Source organism: Thalia democratica, chromosome 2 (assembly GCF_965202585.1).
Source record: "Thalia democratica chromosome 2, ktThaDemo2.hap1.1, whole genome shotgun sequence".
NCBI classification, from domain to species: Eukaryota; Metazoa; Chordata; class Thaliacea; order Salpida; family Salpidae; genus Thalia; species Thalia democratica.
In genome coordinates this window covers 30,694,340-30,715,976 of record NC_139166.1, presented here as the reverse complement: position 1 = coordinate 30,715,976, position 21,637 = coordinate 30,694,340, and the positions used below count along the sequence as shown (strand labels likewise).

General features: G+C 25.4%; 1 protein-coding gene across 1 annotated transcript; it reads left to right on the top strand.

Annotated features, from left to right (window-relative positions):
• Window positions 1-1,600: 1,600 nt before the first annotated feature.
• LOC145828533 (uncharacterized) lies at window positions 1,601-18,019 on the top strand. The gene is made up of 9 exons (XM_082936289.1): window positions 1,601-3,196; window positions 5,523-5,594; window positions 7,942-8,053; window positions 9,680-9,786; window positions 10,017-10,110; window positions 12,139-12,226; window positions 16,229-16,344; window positions 17,400-17,601; window positions 17,876-18,019. The coding sequence occupies exons 1-9, from the start codon at window positions 1,615-1,617 to the stop codon at window positions 18,017-18,019; spliced, it is 2,517 nt and encodes an 838-aa protein (XP_082792415.1). The 5' UTR covers window positions 1,601-1,614.
• Window positions 18,020-21,637: the final 3,618 nt, after the last annotated feature.

The following is a 21,637-nucleotide window of genomic DNA, read 5'->3' as shown; positions in this document are numbered from 1 at the left end:
CTGTCAGAATCATAATGATATTTTTAATTGTTTTGAGGTAATTAAATTTTGTAAAAATAGAAATATTTTACTTGCAGTAGAGGCTATTATGATTAAAAAACTTAAACCTAAACTTAATCACAAACTAGGTCCTGATAAAAGATCTAGAATTACACTTAACATTTTAAAATAGTCCATTTTTGTTCTAATTATCTATTTTAGTCTTATGATAAATTTGATTAGTTTTACATTGATTGCTTCTTTAGTTTACTCTTATTTTGTCTGATTAATTATTTTTTGTGAGTATTTATTTTGTTTTTACAAGGAAATTAGTTAAATTTTGAAAGCATTGCTCAATAAGCCGTTTAAATGAAAAAAGTTTTGTTATTAGCAATTAATTGGTACATAAAATCATGTAAACACCTTTCGCTATATTCTGTTTAAATAAAACAAATATAATACATCATTTAAATTGTATTTATTCTAAAAATAACTATAGTTTTGACAAAGTAAACTTTCATTTTTTTAAAGTTTTTTTCAAAGAAACATTGTTTGGGAATACTTAAAAAGGCATATTACCCACTTGAATCAATTCCCTATTGATAATATTATTCAAATAATTAAAATCACAATGTAGGTAACTCAAGCTGGCATCATCAGGAAACATTCTCATATTATTTATCTCTGTGGCAGAAAAATAAAGTTCATTAATATATATTAGACTATTAGAGTTTTCTCACATTCAGGCTTGTTTGGTTTTAATTTGCAGTAGTTTGGATTTTCTTCTTTTGATGACTTGAATTTTATTTTTTTTAATTGTGTTTTAATTAGGTCTTATTATTTGTTTTGTTACTTTGAAGTAGTTAGGCTTAATAAACACTAACATTTTTGTTAATTTTTAGTTAAAATAGTATATTTTTTTAGTTTTTCTCATTTCCTTATGCCGAATCAGGCTAGCTTTATATAACTCATGCTAGCTTTTGATCACTAAGCCTGATATTTTTGCTACAAACAGTAGCAACCCTAACACCAGTTGTAGATAATTGTAAAAATTAGAGCCATTAAAAAATAAACTTAAGTCGGTTTAGTTTATAACTATTGCAGTATTTTCAACTATTAAAATTTTACAAAGTTTTTCCATATAATAAAATAAAAATGTAGTAAGTTGTACATGCTTAGTATAATTATATTTTTAATCCATAATTTTTCTATAAGCTTTTTACTCAATGTAATTTTAAACTATCTAAATACTTTTTGTCATTTTAGAATTTGGGTTTAAAAAATTAAATAGTTTACAAGACAATTGATGGATTTCTAAAATAATAAAAAAATAAAAATGTAAATAGTCTTTTAACACCTAGTTTTAATTATTTTATAATTTTTATTATTGATTTTAAATAAAATATCTTATACTTTTATTAAAAGTGGTAAGCATTAGAATTTTATAGTTTAAGGATAGTAGGTAAGTAGTAACTGCAAAAACAGTCCTGATTTTTCATAACTGTTAGTACTTATTTACTAAACCCATTGTTTTTAAAGTAAGGCTTAAGTAGTATATATGAAGTTTAGAAACTCAGGAAGTTACCTAACATTTTGTAAGAAAAAACAATTTTTAGGATTTTTAAAATATATAAAATGAATGAATCAACATATTTACAACAAGAAAAACTTATTGAAAGCCTTCAGTTGCAACTCAAAGAACAGAAAGAAGGCTATCAGTTTTTGCTTAGTAAGAATGAAGACGACTGTGATGAAATGAATAAGCTAAGAAAATTAAATGAAAGTCTAAAACAGGAAAATTTTTGCACATTGAATGAAAATAAAATGCTGAAAAATCAGCTAGATAATATGGATTACTCCATACTTCAAGATGAAAATGACAAAATTAAAAAAGACTATGAAGATAAGATTAAAGAAATGGTTTCAAAACACAAATCTGTAAACAGAGATATAAGAGACCACTTAGAAGCCACTGAACAGCAACTTGACTTGAAAAAGTCCAAGTGTTTACAGCTTACTGATGAAGTTAAATCATTAAAAGCTGAATTAGATTTTAAAAAAGAAGAATCTTTAGATAAAAGTACTGAAGTCCTTGATAAAAGTCATACCTCAAATTTTAATACTTCAAAATTTGAGACAGATAAAAGGGAGATAATTAGATCATATGAAGAGAAACTTGAGACAATGGAAAACTATTTTAATGATGCTTTTGAAAAATTAACTGAGCAAATTGAAACTTTGAAAGCTGAAAAGGATGATCTCATACACTCAAACATAGAGTATGGTAACAAGATTGAAAAGAACAGACAGGAAATGGAATTAATGGCTGTAGAGTTGGACCATTTGAGGGTAGAAGATGTTGATAGACAAGGTAATTCCCTTTTTGCAGAAGTTGATGACCGCAGGGTGAAAGCCCAGCAAAAACTGCTTCATTCGGAAGCTTTCATAAAAAATTTAAAATCAGAAAAAGATCAAATGGAAGGCTACAACATGACCTTGAAAGCACAAATTAATACAATGATGCGCAGTTCTGATTCTAATGAAAAAGTAAATGATATAGTTTTTAGAATGGAGTCTGAAATTAACTTGCTAACTAGAGAGAAAAAAAAGCTAATTCTAGAAAATATTGCTTTACAAGGAAGAATTGAAAATATACTTAAAAAGTCACCAAAAAGTAAGCAGGAAACAAAAGAAAAAGCTATTGAAAAATCAGTATTTGTAGAATACCTAGAAAAACAATGTGATGTCAAAGATGAAGAAATCAGAAAACTGAAAAAGGAACTTTGGAATGAAAGCTTATGTTTAACTGATGAGATAGAAAAGCGTACACGAGCTGAAGCTCAAATTGCACCTCTTCAAGACAATATAAGCAAGTTGTCCAATAAAGCAATCAAGGATAAAATGGAAATAAATTTGCTCAAGCTTAAAGTTGGAGATAAGGTGGACAGACCAGTTAACATGACATGTGAAATAAAAACAGAAACTGTTGTAGACACAGAAAGTGACGATAGCTTTGTAGAGTGCAAGGAGAGTCCAAAATTACAAAGCAAAGAAAACATTTCTCCAGTTAAAGGCATGGACCAAAAAAGCCCTTCTTCACTCAAGCAACTTCAAAATAAAATCAAGTGCACACCAGTAAAGCAGTCAAATAGCAGTCAATCAAATAAATGCAAAAAGATAACAAAAGAAGATTTTGAAAATTTTCAAAAAACCGAATGTGCTCAGCAATAAATGGTGTTTGATTGACATGAGTTAATTACCTGCCATTAACTTCATGAAAGACATTTTTTTTCCTTTTTTTTTTGGAAAATATAATGATAAAGCAGTTAAAATAAGATTTTATACTGTTTTATACTCAAAGTATTGTGTTGCTTTTTAGGGCATGCATTTCAAAAAGTTTTTATCAATTTATGATTTAAAAAATTTTTTTCTAGTTATAGCCTAAATAAAATTTGTTGTCCTAAAAAAAAAATTTATGATTGATAATTATTTAAAACAGCTTTATTTAAAAAAAAATTATAGATTATACAATTTACCATGGCTTCAACAAGTGACGAAAAAGCAATAGATAGTTCTGGTAACTTATTTTACTGTAATGTATATTTTTATTATTTAGATGTGAATAACAGCTAAATTAGTTTTAAGAAAAGGTGGTTAAATAAAATTAATATTTTAAAATTAGATTATCAATGACTTTAATTACTATTTGCTTGTAAATAAAATTTTTTAATGATTACTAAGCCACTTTTTTTGACTCATACTACTCTCAAACTTATAAAGCTTTTTTAAAGAATTTTTACCCTTACTTGCAACTTTTAGAAGAATCTTTTAGAGTATTAACTTAACACCCTTATATATAAAATTTTTCAAATATAGTGCTTATTCGCTTATCCGGACATGTTTGGCAAGACTTTTCTGTAATTATGTCCGGATAAGTACAAAGAAGAATAATTTTTTCCATAATAAACTGCTGTATATTATCAGGGTTGCCACTTAACCTGGAAAAACCTGGAATTCGACAATTTAGGCAAAAATAACCTGGAAACATCTGGAATTTGAGAAATTTTGAAAAAAACCTGGAATTTTTAATAATTTTAACATTTTTAGTACTAAAATTTCAATTTGACACAAAAAATCTATCATATAAATAAGATTTTTTTGTCATCATCGAAATTTTTTTTATTAAAAAACACATTTTAAGTCACTTTACAGCATTCTTATTTTTTTTTGTACTATTTAACACAGTTTCTTTTAAAGAAATTAACTTAAAACTAAAAATAGACTCGAAAATGTTTACTTTTAAAAACCTGGAAGAAATTTGGAAAACCTGGAAAAAATTTGAAAAAACGAGTGGCAACCCTGATATTATGGAATAAACAATAAAATCTAAGCTCCTCATTTCCTGCTTTAAACTTTTCTTCACTTTTTGAAATGCCGTACAAAGTCAACTTGTCTTTGCTAAACTGCTACATTTTAAAATACTTTATCACATAGTTAATTTTACCATTTTACAAACTTCTAGTTTATTTTCAATGATTAGTGCAACTCGTTTTCTTTTTTTTTGATGTCTTGATCATTTTAAAAACCTAGTATGTTGAGTGTGTCAAACTTGTATAACTTGAAAATAAGTTTTAAAAAATGTCATGCACCTCATTTTAAACAAAAAGCGTTTGAAATAACAACTTTTATAATATAAGTTGAATTAGAAATCAAACATAAAAGAATTGATATACATCTATTTTCCAAAAACTTAGAATTTAATCAACTATCAAAAAAACTTTAACTCATATTTTAAATAATAATAAATTGTTGAAAAAAAATCTAAAAACTGACTTTTTTTACTTACAAAGGTTTTCAATAGATAAACTTATTTGAATAAAGTTGGAATGTAAGCATGATTAGTATTATTACGTAATAATAATAAACTAAGTTGCAAAATTTTTAAAACTACTTTTCCCATCTAGTTTTCTCCCAGCATGAAAGCTTAAATATTTGAATTTCTCAAATAATTTTGTGTTTGATATAGTTTTTTTTTTTGAATTTTCTTCTGGACTGAAGCTGTCCGGATAAGTGTGCGACCGTATAAGTGAATAAGCACTTTACTATATTCTAAAAATTTTTTAGTAATAGTAGCTAATGCTAAGTAAGGTTGATGATTTGCCAAAAACGAGCCCTCTTTATTTATAAACCAATTTAACTTATTGATTTTTTGAATAAGTTTTTTAGCAGTATAAAAAAGATTCCTTGGTTATGTTGCTAATCCCATTCATAGTTTTATTGATTTAATTCAATGGATTAATTTAATTGTTTGTAATATGTTCTAACAATTACGTTAAGTAAATCTATTGATCAGACTTAATTACTATTATCTAATACTAAGCAAAATAGCTAAAAAGTATTTCACAGTGTATAAGTTAGACTTGAGCTTTACTCAAAAATCAAAAACCTTTGAATGCTATTTGCTTAAAAGTATTTTTTATTTTTTTCACTTTTTTATAAATAAACTTTTACTGTCAATAATAATTTTTCTTGATTATTTTAAGGTGATTCAAGAAAAAGAACTTCTCTTCAAATAGATGAAGTTGAAAAAAAGAAGCTAAAGTCTAGTAATACAGGTATTACTTATTTCCCTTAGTTTAGCTAAAAAAGTTTTTAACACATTTAAGTGATTTTAATTTTTAAGACTTACTTAATACATTTGTATCTATGCTAGCAACAGGGTTCGTGCGCGTCAGGCTAAATCAGTTTTTTTGAAAAAAGTTGAAAAACGTCAGGCTAAATCAGTTTTTTTATTTAAAAATTTGAGGCTCTCAGTTTTTCTCAGTTCAAATGCTTGAAAATTAAAAAAAAAGAGATTGAGAAACCCTTTTAAGACCAAATTGATATGTGAACTTATTTTAAAATTATTAGTTATCAAATAATTAGTTATCAAAGAAAAAAACAGTCAGTATTTGTAAAAATAAATGCTTAAAACCTTTTGTTGAATCATTAAAAAAAAAATAAAAATCTTCATTGTTTTGTTTTGAGTAGATTATATATGTCATAATTATGAAAAATCATAAAAAAAAAATAGTTTAAACATTGCAGTTTAGTTCAACAACTTAGCTGTTTGTTTGAATTTGTTTACACCAGCTATGTTTTACAGAGCTTAGTTGGTTGAACTGTTTTAATTTCTAATTTAAAGGCTTTATACCAAATACTTTTTAGATTAAATCTCTTAGCAGTTTATTCATATGTTTTACTGTTTGCTTAAATTTATTAGATATATTTACAACACTAAAACTTGGCTTTAAGATATAAGTAATAAGTTTTGTGGGAGTACAAATTTTAGATATAATTAGTTTTTCTTCACAAAACAAAATGTTAAAGATTTTTTATTTTATTTAAGTGTAAGCTATTTAAATCTGATACGACATCAACAATCACTGTATTTACTTAAAGTTTAGGATTTATAATTATGTATTAATTTTAAGTATCAGTTAAAATACTATAATAAACATATTTTACTTATTTTTTTAATCGTGTAAGCGTTTAATTTTAAATTCTAATAAAACACGACATATCGTTTTATCAGGGTTGCAACTTTACCTGGAATCCTGGAAAAACATGTAATTTGGGAGATTTCGAAAAATTCTGGAATTTTGAACAAAAATCATATGTTCACTAGTAAAATTTCGATTTGACACAAAAATTATATCATATAAATAAATAAAATTTTTCATCATCAAATTTTTTTATTATTAAAAAACATATTTAAAGAAGCTTTACAGTATCTTTTCAATGTTTTTTTAATATTTAACACAGTTTCTTACCCTAAACTTAACTTTAAACTAAAAATAGACCCAAAAATGTGTACTTTCAAAAACATAGAAGAAATTTGGAAAACCTGGAAAAAAATTTGAAAAAACGAGTGGCAACCCTGTTTTATTATAAATCTACTGGTTATAATGTTTTTACTTAGTGCTTAATTAAATTGAACAATTACGTTTAGTAATATATATTAAATTTTTACACTAGTAATAGATTAGATATAACACTTATTTTAAAACTTATCATTGAATTTGTTATGTTAAGGGCATAAGGGAGGTCAATCACCTTTTTCACAATTAAGTCTTATTTTATTGAGTTGTAACTAAGCTATGAGTTGCTTTCTGCAGATTTTAAAAGCTTGAAATATTTTTTAAGATAAAGCTGGTTGAAGTCAGAGACTACAATAGTACTAATCAAGTACCCCCAATACCTAAAACGACTTCTAAAGAGGATTTTCCTTACTTTGAAAAAATGTCAAGCTAAATTGGTCTCAGTCAGGCTAAATGAAAAAAAATTCGCGCACGAACCCTGTAGCAAACTTGATTACTTTATTTTAGTATACTATTTTAGCAGGTAATATAACTTATTTTTAACCCTGTAAAGTTACATAACTCTTACTTTTAAAAAGACATATACTTTAAAAAACAATTTTTGAGCTTTTAAACTTGAATTAACACAAGCAACTTAAAAAAAATTTTTAAATATTTTAATCAATTTATATTTTGAAAAAGTTTTCTTATTGTCAAAACTTTGTTTTTGTCAATTGTCCAATGTAGGGCCCAGGAATTAAAACATGGACTGCTAAAACTAGGGGTCAGCAAACTGCAGCCTGTGGGCTGTATTTATTATTTTGTTTCAACAAATTTAATATAACTCTGTTTTAAAAAAAAAGTTAGTTTTATCTATAAAAGGTAATCTGTCGCCCATTTTTTATTTTTTCAAAAAAAAAAAAAGTAAAAAGTGTGTTTTTATAACCATATTAAACATGTTCTTTTTTTTGACCTGCCGACTCCTGACTTAAACAATGGTTTAAAAAAAAAAAACTTTCAGTTAAAAATTTAAACCCAATATATAACGAATACAAAAAAATAAATTAAGTATGAACAGTTTTAAAATCATCGTAGATAAACAAATAAGGTTTTCATAAAATAGTAAAGCTGGCGTATTATGTTGGTGAAAGGCAAGGAGAAAGAGATGAAATGCAAGATTATCACACTTGTCTAACTGATTGTATTCATGAATTTCCACAACTCTCATCTAAATTGTTTGTTTGGTTTTTAAATATGTTCTTAGAGAAAGTTTTTTAAGTTAATTAAATTATTTTAGACCAATTTAGTTAAATTTTATCAGAATTGCCAAAAATCCTTGAAACCTGGAAAAACCAGGAATTTGAGAAATTAAAAAAAAAACCTAGAAAAACCTTGAATTTTGAACAAAATCACTAAAATTCATGGAAAAACCTGGAAATTTTAACAATTTTTACATGTTAAGTAGTTAAATTTTAATTTGACTCAAAAAATCTACAATATAGATAAAAAAATTGTCATCCAGGGTTGCCACTCGGTCAGGAAAAATCAGGAAAAGTCAGGAGAAATTTTAAAAAATGACAAAAGTCAGGAAAAAATGGGGGGTTTTGAAAAAAAGTCAAGAAAAGTTAGGAAATTTGATAAAATTTGGAAAAAAGTCAGATTTTGTCAGTTTAAATTTACAAAATTCCTTGTTTTCTAAAGCCTTCAATCCAATATTTATTTCAGCAGTTTATTACTAACAAAACAATGTTTCACTCCTATACTTGCATATAGTAGATCCTCAGTTGTTGTAAACAGGTCTGAAAAATAAACTGTTAAAACAAATATTGGATAAAAATATCCTTAAAGACATTTAAGTCGAAAACTTTAAATTGTTTAATTTAAAACAAGTTACAATATTAAAGCCTTCAAATGGTAAAAATTAATTAAAAGTCCTTTAAAGTCAGGAAAAATTCCAAAATTTTCCTAGAAATTTACAAAAATATTTAATTTTATTTCCAATGCCTTCACCTGGTATAATTTAGTAAATTATCCTTTATAAAACTTTTTAAAGTTCCTTATATGTCGTTTGTTTATCTAGATACATTTATGCTAGGAAATGCTAAAAAATTGTGTCTTTTTTCAGACAAGCTGTGTTTATAAGGTAATAATACAAGTATTTTGCTGATAGAGCTGTTTATGACAAACATCAATCATACACAGATGGTTTAAGTGGTGTACTGGAAGTTTGATGATAGAATTCAGCAAAAAACTGTTGTTTTTAACCTGTAATAAAATTAGATTGAAAGCTTTATATAGTTTTAAGTATTAGATTATGTATTTTAGACTAAGTTTAATTTAAGAGTTTGATTTAGAAAAGTCAGGAAAATTTTGGTTAAAAGGCAGGTAAAAGTCAGGAAATTTTTCTCAGCTTGATCAGTGGCAACCATGGTCATCTTCAAAAATTTTTATGATTAAAAAAAGGAATTAAAAGTAGCTTTACAGTTTCTTTTCAATATTTTTATACAATTTAACACAGTTTATTACCTTAAACTTAACTGTAAACTAAAAATAGACCCAAAAATGTGTACTTTTAAAAACCTGGAGGAAATTTTGAAAACCTGGAGAAAATTTGCCAAACACATTTAGCAACCTAACCTAAAAAAATTTAATACCTTTTTTAAAAACCTAAATATTTAATTTTACAAATTTAAATCTAGTCAAATTAAAACTATTTACATTTTACAATTAATTATACTCTTTATATAAAAAGTTTGTTGATTTTAAGTATTTAAGATAAGAATGAAAATTATTTAATTTTAAAGTCAGTATGTAAAATAAACACACTTGACTACCAGTCACTAATATCTTTATTATTACAGTTCAAGGGTTGCATATTTTGCAGTTTTTGATGGACATGCTGGTATGAGAGCATCGAAATTTTGTGGTCATAATTTACATAAAAATATTTACAAACTCATGCCTAAAGGTTAATTATTGGTTAATTTGTTTTTTAATTAGTAAAATCAATTAATTTTTGACTTCAAAAAAATGCATTAATTTAAAATCATAAATTTAACTTTAGTAACTTTTATTTAAAAAATAAAACAATATTTAGTTATTTATAGTCTAAATAAATACATTTAAAATGTTAACTAAAAAATTTAAAATATCTTTTTTCAATGTTATATGTAGTTTTGTTAAAGTTTTTTTTAATAGCTGAGTCAGAAAACTTTGACAAAGAAATAAAAACAAGCATAATTGAGTCATTCAAGCAAACGGACAATGATTTTCTGAAAATTGCATCAAATAAGTATGTTTTGTCTAAAGTTTAAACTAATTGTGCCTAACTATTAATATTAAGTATATGACTACCTACTTGATAAACCTAGTATAATGAGATTTAGATATAAGTTTAATTATTTATTTTATAAGCCCTTATTGGTAAACTTTTCTCAAACAACTTTTTTTCTGAGTACATTATACTAAAGATCTAAGTTGTACTTAAAGTCCATTTTACTGTTCATTTAAATGTTTATTTTTACAGTGTGGTTCATTATATAAAACAATTTAAATCCCTGTCTAACCAATGTAAGTTATTTCTTTAACGCTTGTATATTTTGCATTAAACTATTTTTAACAATATTGAATTTGAAAAAAAAACTATGTATGTATATAGTTGATTAATAAATTTTTATTTTGTTATTGTTTAAAGCTATATTAAGTAAACCCAGTGTTTTGTAACCTCGTAAAAAGTATTTTTACATAAAAAACTTATCTTAATTAAATTTTATAGTGTTTTATTGTAATTTAAGTGTGATCTAAAAAATTTCAACAATAGAATAAAATATTTTAATGCTTCTTTTATAGCAACTTTTCTTAAGATTGAAATAAAGGGGCAAATTTTTGGCACTTACCTTAGTTTATTTTTTTCTCTATTTATTTCTCGAATTTAAATTGAGTTTGTACAAGATTAGAGAACTAATTCAAAATAAATGACCATAGTTAAAAAGTGTTCATAGTAAAACTTGTTTGCATTTTTATGGTATTAAACTATTAGTTAGCTTAATTTTCAAGAAATTAATTTTGCACGCGTTTTATAAGTATAAATGGTTCATATTATTTTTAAAAAAATATTAATGCAGCTAGCACATTTACATTAAACTGAATTGCTTATAGTTTTTCTAATAATCGTTATTGTTTTAAAATTTTTTTTAATTATTTTCTTAAGACTTATAATTCACTCTCAGTAACAGTAAAAGCCTGTAAACTGATGAAGCTTTATATAAGATTTAGTTACAAAGTTAAACATAGTTGTTGATTTTTTTAATCAAAGCAGAAATAAAGATTTAGGTGTATATGGGGTTATACTATAACTGGTTTAAAAAAGTTGATCCTGGTTTGTAAATTTTTGTTTTACTTATAAGGTGTTTTTGACAGCGTCAAAAAATTTAAATTGTTTCTAAGATTATTGCTAAAAGTTGAAGAATTTGCTCGGTTATTTATTCAGTTTGCATTTAAAAATATAAAACTACTATTACAATAAAAGTATACGTCTTATACAGTTTTCAATCTACTTTCTTTAATTTTTCAATTTATTTCGTAACTGATTTAAAAATAGTTTGAGTTTAAGTTTTATTTTTTGAAATTTACTTCTTAAGTTTTTAACTTAAAAAATTAATTTTACTCAAAAGTTTTTAAACTTAATAAAATATTGTTTTACAAAATTTGAGGAAAGAATTCAAAGAAAGTAGATACTTTTTTTCAGAAAAAAATTAAGACAACCAGTTGCACTCTGTATGTTCTTAAAATAAATTTTAATAAATCTAAAGTTTTCTTAAAATAAAGTAAAACTTACAAATTTTCTAAAAAGTATTTTATAGTTCGTTTTAGATACTTCTATGAAGTTCACACATTTACATTAAATACAGTGGCTATTGATACACAAATACTTAGTTTGAAAAACTGTTATGATTCTTTTCCTTACCGTTGATATTTTTAACTTAGAACTCAAGTTTTGCTTGTTATGTTTTAATTATAAATATGTGTCAAGAAAATCTTAATGCGATTATTTTACTTAATTACTTTTAAAATTCAATTGTAACTTTTCGTTTAGTTTGATCAAAAATAATGTTTTTAAACATATTCTTCTTCTATAGTTTTAAGGGATTGAAACTATTAGGATATAAAATTAAAACTAATTAATATCTGTACAAATAAAAAATAACAAAACTAGTTTATGTAACTTATTTAAATATGTTTTTGAAAATGAAAATAAATTTCTATTTTAAGTTTTGTAATAAATGGTCACCTCATTTGCATGCATAAATTTATTGACCAGTTCACCAGCATGGAAAGATGGAACAACTGCCTGTTGCCTTCTCATGCTAGATGACTTCATGTATATTTGTAATCTAGGAGACAGTAAGGTTATTGTGTTTTTCTGAATAAAAAATTATTTTAATGATTAAGGTTAAGGATTTTGAATAAATCATTTATGTGTAAATTTAGATTAATTTATTTTATTTAGTTTTAGAAATAGCAAAATTACGTAGTTGAATTTTTTATCGTATGATTTTTTAGTAATTACATTACTTTCAGAATGTAAAATTTAGTATTTGATTTGAGCTAATAGATTAAAAGGATATTTAGTACAAATTTATAGCAGACAAAAACTTTAAAATCACTGTCGGAAGTTTTAAGTGAGTTAATTATTTCCTTATAAGTTTCAAAATTGTAAAATAATGCATTAATACTTTACAGCTGATAAGTTAGTCTTTTGTGTTAAAATATATATATTTGGACAAAATTTTATTAAAGTTAATAAAAAGTAAGGAAGTATTTGATAAAATAATTTCGTTGACCTTTAAAATGAAAATCAATCATGTTTGTACATAACACTCTGTACTTTTTTCTCAACTTTCATTTTATCACTCAACCACATCTTCCCATTGACTGAAATATTGGTTTTTTGTTATTTGTTATAACATTTGTTAACAACTTAAAGTATTTTTAATTTTGATCAATTATTATAAAATAGCAAGTCCCAAAAAAATCTAAATCTGAGAGTATAATGTCCAAATTTTAGTTCTGAAGACTTAAGCAAGGTTTTATTGCTTTGATTTAGTGATCTACCGGATCCAGATCCTTTTTTAATTGAAGATCTGGCCGGAACCGAATCCTAAATGTTATAAGATTTAATTAGTTTCAATAGAGAAAAAAAAATATTATAATGCCATTAATTAGTTAAAATTGTTTTATACAAACATTTTCTTGAAAAAAAACACAATGGTATTGTCTAAATATTTTATTTGAATACTAGGAAAAAGAACGTTGTAAAAAAAACACCTATACAAAATCTCAGTTTGAATGTTAAATTTCGAGCTACTTAAACGACTAAACTTGAATTTTTTATCCTGTATGATGTAAAATAAAAATAATTAATTTTTACAATGCTTTAAAAATTAACGAACTTTGTTTTTTTTTTTATGATAAGGGTTACTTTAAAACTTGAATTACAACAGTTCGAACTATAAGATAAAAAATAACTTCTTTAGCAACTGTTTACATATATAAAAGTAAGTAACTTAGTAAATAGCATTTACTCATATCAACGCAAAAAGCGACAAAGAAACCTATTCTTGTTTTTTCAAGTTATGATGAGGAAATAAAAGTTTTTAGCCGGTTTTAGGAAGCAATCGATTTCGCTTTTGTTCGTACAAGTTACCAGCTTCTGAAAATAACCATTCAGAATAAACAGAAGATGGTGGTTTCAAAAGATACTTTCTTGCAAACCTGGCAAGATGTGCGTATTTTTCTTGTTTGAGTTCTACCAAGACAAGACTTCAGCTTCTTTAACTTCTTCAGCAGATAAATTTTCTTCAGCCAAAAAAAAATCTGTCTCAATCTCTTGATCAACTGAATCTTGTTGCTCACTTTCGTGAGTGTTTGCACTTGTTTCCGATTTAAATGTAGAATAGAACAACAAAAAATTTTTGGGAACATCATTTTAGGTAGTTGAGCTTTAAGTTTATTAGTCGGTACTAGAGGAACTTGATCACATTAACCAGTCTCACTACAATTATGATTTTTTACTTCTGATTTCAGTAGCCTTACAACCTTCTGTTTAAGATTAGCAGGGAAAAGTCAAGTCGATACCGTGGATCAACAGCTGTTGTGAGTAAAAACAAGTCGTTATCATGAAGTTTTTTACTTTTACTATTATTTGTAGTATGAAACCTTCTTTCGGAAGCCTCTTATATATTTTGTGCCAAGGTTGTAGAACTATTAACTTTTAAACTTTAAATTCCCCTGATTTTTTTATAAAAACCTTAGTTAGCATTAGTTTTTAAAAAATATATAAATAGGCATAAGTGTCTTGAGTTACCTCAAATATTTAACAAACTTAATAACATCCAGAGTTGTCCTGAGTGTACTTAGTATACTGAGTTTGTGGCAGCCATTCTTGTTTAATATAAAAATTATTCTTTAGAAAATACTTTATATGTATACATACATTTATATATATAGAATAAGGTATTTTAGGTTACTATAACTTTAAGATGCAGCAGTTGTTCAACAAAGTTTTAAACTTCTCACAGAAATATTTTATATAACTATATAGTATTTTTGATCTAAACCATGGCTAAAAACAAAATTATTTTGTAAAATAAAAAATTGAAAAATAAAAATATTGTTGAACAATTGCTGCCTCTAAAAGTTATAATAAATAAATATTAAATAGGCTGTATTTCTAGAGATTTTACATTATTTAATATATTTAAATGAGAAAAATAGTTAAATTAAAATTTTAAAGAGTTTTAACAAATTGAAATACACTAAAATTTAAATATATGTTTTATTTTTATATAATAAAAGTATATATATAATAAAATAAATATTTTAAGTTTGAGGTAAAACTAAATCAAAGAGTCAGTAAAAGAATCTAAACTGCAAGAAACTTTAAATTAACAATTCACTATAATTGCTCTTATGGATGTACCTGTATGTATGGATGTACCTTATGTATGGATGTACCTGTATGTATGTATATGGATTTACCTGTATGTTTCCAACAACTGATTCAATTAACTAAAATTTTAGTCTGTTTCGCTTGACTAATTTTTGTATATATTAGTATTCAAAACACATTAATCTAAGTATATAAAACTAAAAGAAGCTGATCGCGGAAGAAGCTAGATCATAATTTAAGTTTTGATTTTATTTTTTTAAGTTTTGTTTAGGTTGAATTGTCTGAATCAATATCAGTTTCTCATATTTTTCACTTGTGCAGGCACGTAGCTTTGTAGGTTTCTGCAAACGTATACATTTTGCGCTTTTGTTTCAATTTTTTAGCTTAAAAAGATCCTGCTTTTTTGGCTTTTAGTATTTTTTTATACTTAGTTTTGCTCTCCTGATCAGGGTTGCCAAAAAACCTTGAAACCTAGAAAAAACCTGAAATTTAACAATTTAAGCTAAAAAACCTGGAATTTTGAACAAAAATCACTAAAAAAACCTCTAATTTCTAACATGTTAAGTAGTAAAATTCTGATTTGACTCAAAAAATATATCTTATGTATAAAATTATTTTGTCATTATCAATTTTTTTTTATTAAAAAACACATTTAAAGTAGCTTAAGAGTATTTTGATGCTTAAACATTCTTTAGCACTTTTATTGTCGAACAATTAAACAAATTAAATACATTTAAATTACAAACATTAAACTCTGCTCAGTTTCTCTTAATTAAAAAGCAACGCATTGTAAAAAAATATTTTTAAAACATATAGACTTTTAAAATGTCAATTAAAAACCATGATCTTACGTTGTTAAAAGTTCACTACAACCGGAGAACAAAAAGACAGGTAGTGACAAATTGAGCAACTGGAGCAAGGACAACTCGAGTAGGGGTAACTTGAGCAGGAGCAACTCAAGCAGGACAAGAATAATTTTATTTTTTTAAAAAGTAGTAAAAAATACTAGGAATTTTTTTATTTTACATAAAGTTTTTTTTTTGTTTCTCTAACTTTTTTAGAAGTAATAAATAAAGTTTTAAGTTAGGGTTTTTTTCTCCCAGCTCCTAACAAAAATACCACGCAATGCCACTGTTGTGTAGCAACATAAACTGCTTTGTATACAGTAAACTTCTTATACATCAAAATTCCATTTGTTTTTTATGTTTTACATAACTGCATACTTAAATAAAAAACACTATAAAATTAGAGGTAGTATAAATTGCCCTGTACCGCCTATTACGTCATCATGCGTCTCCCTGTTTTTTTGTAACTTTTTCGAGCTAGCTACGTTCCTGCACTTGTGTAATATTTATATTTGTTATAACTTAATGAAGCAGTGACTAACTGCTTTTATAAAGTTCAGATATTTTGTTATACTCTGCTTCATATTATGACATCTTAAAAAAGTTTATTTTAGGCAGTGCTATGTCGTTATAAAAACGGTAAAAATCAAGGATTTGCACTAAGCAAGGAACATAATCCTTCTAACTATGACGAAAGAAAGAGGATAGAAAAATGTGGAGGTCACGTGAGGTTGAAAAATTGTTCGTTTTTACTAATTTATTTCAATTGTATGATGAAATTAACAGACAATAGGTAATTTTTATTAATTCAAGTCCTCAAAAAAGTAAGAAAGAAAATAATATTAAAAATTAAACTAAACTGACTTTAATATTGTAACTGTTTATGAATGAAGTTAAATGTATAAGTTATTTGGTTACAGTGAGATATATAAAAATTTATGATATGTATTATCTTAATTTTGTTTCGAAAGTTTTTTAATTTACTTATTAATGCATATATGTTTATTAGCAAGAACAAATTACAACCTCTAACATTTATAGAGCAGAAAATTTTCGTGCTTTTATAAATATAAGTTTTACCAAACGTTTTAATTAAAAATTAATTATAACTCTCCATCATATGCACTAATTAATTTTAAAGGTAGAAGGAGCAAGATAGATTAAAAAACTTTTGTGGGTTAAAATAAATATTTTAAACATACATAAATACATATACTTAATATGATGTTCAAGACAGTTAATAATCTTTCAACGAAATGTTATGTTTTTATGATGAAAGTTTTTGTTTTAGGGGATTTTGCTTTAACTTCAGTGGCTTTTAACATGTCTGTATTATGGTTAATGTAAGTAATTTAAGACCAACGTTTCCTAAGTATGCACTGCCGGGGACACGATCAAAATCCACTCGATCAAAACCCACCCAGTCAAATTCGAGAACCGCTTACCGATCGAGAGTAAGGGTTAGGGGTAAGAGTGATTGTAGAAAATAAGTTTAAACAATAGAAAAAATGTATAAAATAAATTATTTGATAAAGAAAAAAAAAAATTGGTAGTGTACCGCACTGCCGGCTGGGTACGCACGGTATCTAGGTGAAAGGTTACTGTACTTCAAGGAAAAGCGCTTTTAGAACAGTTATGTATATGTGTGTTTATAATTATGAGTACAAATATATAGAAATTGTTGGAAAAATGTATACGTATGGTAATATAAAGTAAGCTGTTTATTAACCTGGAATGTGAGTACAAGTTATTTTTTATGTTATTAATGCTTGTAACTACTAACAGAGACGGAAGAGTGTTGGGAATATTAGAAGTTTCCAGATCTATCGGAGACGGCCAGTATAAACGGATGGGAGTTTGCAATACACCGGATGTGAAGAGGTGCAAGATCACTTGTAATGACAAGTTCGTCATAGTTGCTTGCGATGGACTGTGGAAAGTTTACACGAATCAACAAGCTGTCGACTTCATTTGTGAATTTGTTAAAGTTAGTTTATCTTTCAAAAATACTTTTTTTGATAATTAGATTTGTATAGTACAATGTAAATAGAATAAAAATGTGCAAATTAAATATTTTATTTACTACTGGGTGTCGGTGGCAAAAAAATTGCGACCTTTTCAAGTATGATAAAATAGTAAACTGCACATAACGTAAATTGAGCAATATTTTTTAGTTAAGACAAATAACTATATAGTACAATGTAGAAAATTTTCTTAACATATCTTTTTTTTTGTAACAAAAGCTAGTAAACATTTTTTAGAACGAAGTCCACAAACCACCAGCCGAATACACGGGTGAAGTTAGTGAATGGAGGTACTTGCAAGCAAGCAACAAACTGGCAAGTGAAGCAGTCAGAAGGGGAAGTGGTGACAACGTCACCTGCATTATTGTCACATTTAATTAACTACAATTGATTTCCTGACAGTTTAAATAAATAGTCTTCGTGTTTTTTTAATGTAACTTACAAAAAAAAATAAAGTTTTTACGGATTATATTATAATCGAATTTAAAACAGTTAATTTTTGTAGTCAAATCTCAGCTAATTATATATATATTTTTTTTTTTGAGTTTTAAGACAAGCTAATATTTAAACTTTTATATTATATTAAAGTTGTCTAGCGAATTGGATACAAAGATTTGTAGAATATTTAACCTTCAACATTTTCTTATAATTTTTTAAAATATTTACTGTCTTGATAAGTATTTTATTAACTTTTTTACAATTCTACTTGAGATTTGTTCTGAAGATAGCAATATTGCAGTTGTATTTAGTTTATACTTTTTTATAGTTAAAACAACTTTAGTTCATTTTATATGTACAATTTAAAATGTGTATTGTAAGAATTATTTTTTATAAACCATATGTAATCGTAATTAATAGTAAGTATATAATTGATAGCTTATCGAGTTTTAATTTAATATACAAGCTTTTATTTACATGATCTCTTTAAAAATATAATCTTGAAAACCTTTAGGACACGTAGTTTATTTAATAAATGTTACAGTTTGGCGTTAACACAACTTCATTGCTCGTTCAAGTTTTTGTTGTCAATCTACATTATTGTATTATACTGATTATTTTTTAAAATTCATTAAAAAGAACAAGTTTTTAAATTTCACGGAGCAACTTAGCATCATTTTGAAATACAGTTCGAATACAAATTTTTTTAAATCATTAAATATTACGTTTAAAATCGAATGCCGAAGCTGTATTTTATACTCATGTAAACAAGAGCATTCAATTTTAACATTTAAAGAATAAATTATCTAAAAGCTTTTGTAAATGATGACCTATAGTTTTCATCCAGTAAAACAAAGATAATAAAAATTAATTTCATAAATAGTTGTATCAGATAAATTGCCATCTAAGTTAATTGTTATATAATCAAGTAGTTTATGCTCTTTTAAAATTTTCTAAAGACGTTTTTCTCATGTAGATACTTTCAATGCTAATGTAGATTTTAAAAAACTGCCTTTTAAGACAAGTTACAGGGCTGTCAAACTCTCAGGACATATTTGTTTCTAGATAATGAATATTTTGTTGATCCAGTTTCAGTATTTTGTAATATTACATAACATGTTTTGTTCAAGAACTTGATTTTTATTATTTTTGAAAGGTTTTTTATAATTTTTATTTTAGCCTTGCGGAAGGCTCTTCACTATTCTTAGAACAGGGTGGCCACTAAAGTTTGAGACTTTAGGCGTGGAATTTTAAACAAAATCACTAAAAAACCTGGAATTTAAAATAATTTTTACATGTTATGTAACAAAATTTCGGTTTGACACAAAAAGTCTATCATAAGATATTCTTATATGTTATCATCAAAAATATATTATTTAAAACTCTTTTTTTACAGTATCTTTTCATTATTGTTATACTATTTAACACAGTTTTTTTACATTGAACTTAATTTTAAACTTAAAACAGTCCTAAAACATGTACTTTCAAAAACAAGAAAGAATTTTTTTTTTAAATCAGTGGCCACACTATGAAATAATTTTTTACTATGACTTGAATTTATATTAAACAAAAAGTGTTTAAATATATAGAATTTAACTATGCATTAAAGTTTAATTACTTTTTAAGAAATACATTATGTTAGTTAATAAATATGCATTCAATTGAGTACCCTATGCGGTGGGATTAAAGCTAGATATATAAAATAAAATCTAACTATTTTCATTCATATTAAAAAAGACCTTAACAAAGTTGAGTCCGTGCAAAGAATTTTTACCCGTTTGATATTTAGTCGTTGTAACTACCCAATAGATCGTATAATGATAGATTGGTTAAACTTGGATTGAAGTCTAGAATTTAGAAGATGGGAATTTGGTTTAATTACGCTTTGTAATATTATTAATGAAAATTAAAAGGCTTTTTTTCAATCATTTTTTACATAGTAAATATCAGTTAAGACGAAATAATAGTTAAAAAAAATTTAAACACAATTTTAACAACAGTCCGTGGCAAGGTTCATTTTTTCACAGAGCAAAGACTATGTGGAACAAGTTACAACAGGATGTGGTATCGTGTAAGAGGGTGGAACATGTTTGCTTAAAACTAAGAATATTTAATTTAAATAGTATAAAAATTAAAAAAAATCATTAAATAAAAACATTACAGAAAAGTAAATAAAACTTAATTGTGTTTATTCCATCTAAATTAACTACTGATTTTTTCTATTTGTAATATTAATTAGTTTTGTTTCCCGACGCCTCCCCTCTAACAGACTATTAATTTACTTTTATTATTTTTGAAAAAAATTGTTTGTATGTGCTAAGTTATCACTTTTTTAATCAAGCAAATAAGTTTAAACTTGTTAATGAGCTTTTTATAATTTTAACGTTATTTAATGTTTATTTATGCGTATTTTTCTTTTTTATATAAATGTATTTTATTTTTCTTATATTGTGTCCTGTTAAAGTGGCTCAGGATTGATGCCTGAATCCAACATTGCAATATAAAAAACTTAATGATAGTGTATAAAATTAACTACCATGAACATTTCAAACTATCTACAAACTTTTTTCGCAAATCTAAATTGATTTGAACTTTAAATCTTTGAAGACAGTAATTCTTATTAGTTTAGTAAGCATCAAATGTAGAAGCATATATAAACGGCTTTTCTTACTATTTAGAATAAAAATGAACATAAAGTATAAGTAATTTGTGCCAGAGGCAAAACAATTTTTTTAAAGATTTAAAAAAAACTCTGGACAGTTTACGGTCACTCATGAAAATTTTTGTTCACCAAGGACAGTTTTTTTTTTAATTAAAGAGTGGCAACCTTGAAGTTAGACAAAAAGTAAGCGTTGCAAAAAAGCGTTGTAAAGCTTCAAAATTTTATAAACAAAAAAAGCGTTTTGTTCATGACAAATATTTTTAAATACTTTGCATTAGAAGTTAAATAGTACAGGATTTATATGTAAAACAAGGGGTGTGTGCTTATGGGGATTAAGAAGATACTATGCTGTTACATAATGTGGTATTAAGCTGATCTGTCTACCTTACTTCAAAGTAGCTAACAATACTAAATCTACAAACAATGTTTGTCTTAATCACAAAAAACTCATGGTCTTAAATTATCCATAATTTTAGTACACTTCTCATTCACTTATCCGGATGCTCACTTATCCGGACAGTTTCAGTCGAGAAGAAAATTCAAGATATTTTATTTATTATTGTATTTTATTACTCAATATTAAACACAAGCATTTTTGTGTCATACAGACATTTAAGCTTTCATCCTGTAAGAAAAATTTAAGTGATTTTATAAATTCTGCAATTCGGATCACTATTACGACGCAATTATACTACTAAAGCTTACATTCAAACTTTGTTTATAACTATTTTAATTATCGAACACCTTTGTAAGTCTTTTTTCAAACATTGTTGTTTAAAGAATTACTTTAATTTTTTTATTGAAACTTTAAAAGTTTTTTTGATAGTTAAATAAATTATAAGCTGTTTTAGAAAATGAATGTATAACAGTTCTTTTATGTTTGATTTTTAACTCAAACT

Coding starts and splice junctions, on each gene's coding strand:
- LOC145828533 (XM_082936289.1), top strand. CDS start 1,615: ATGAATGAATCAACATATTTACAACAAGAAAAACTTATTGAAAGCCTT. Junction 5,595..7,941: donor GCTAAAGTCTAGTAATACAG/GTATTACTTATT, acceptor TTCATAAAATAG/TAAAGCTGGCGTATTATGTT. Junction 9,787..10,016: donor TTACAAACTCATGCCTAAAG/GTTAATTATTGG, acceptor TTTTTTTAATAG/CTGAGTCAGAAAACTTTGAC.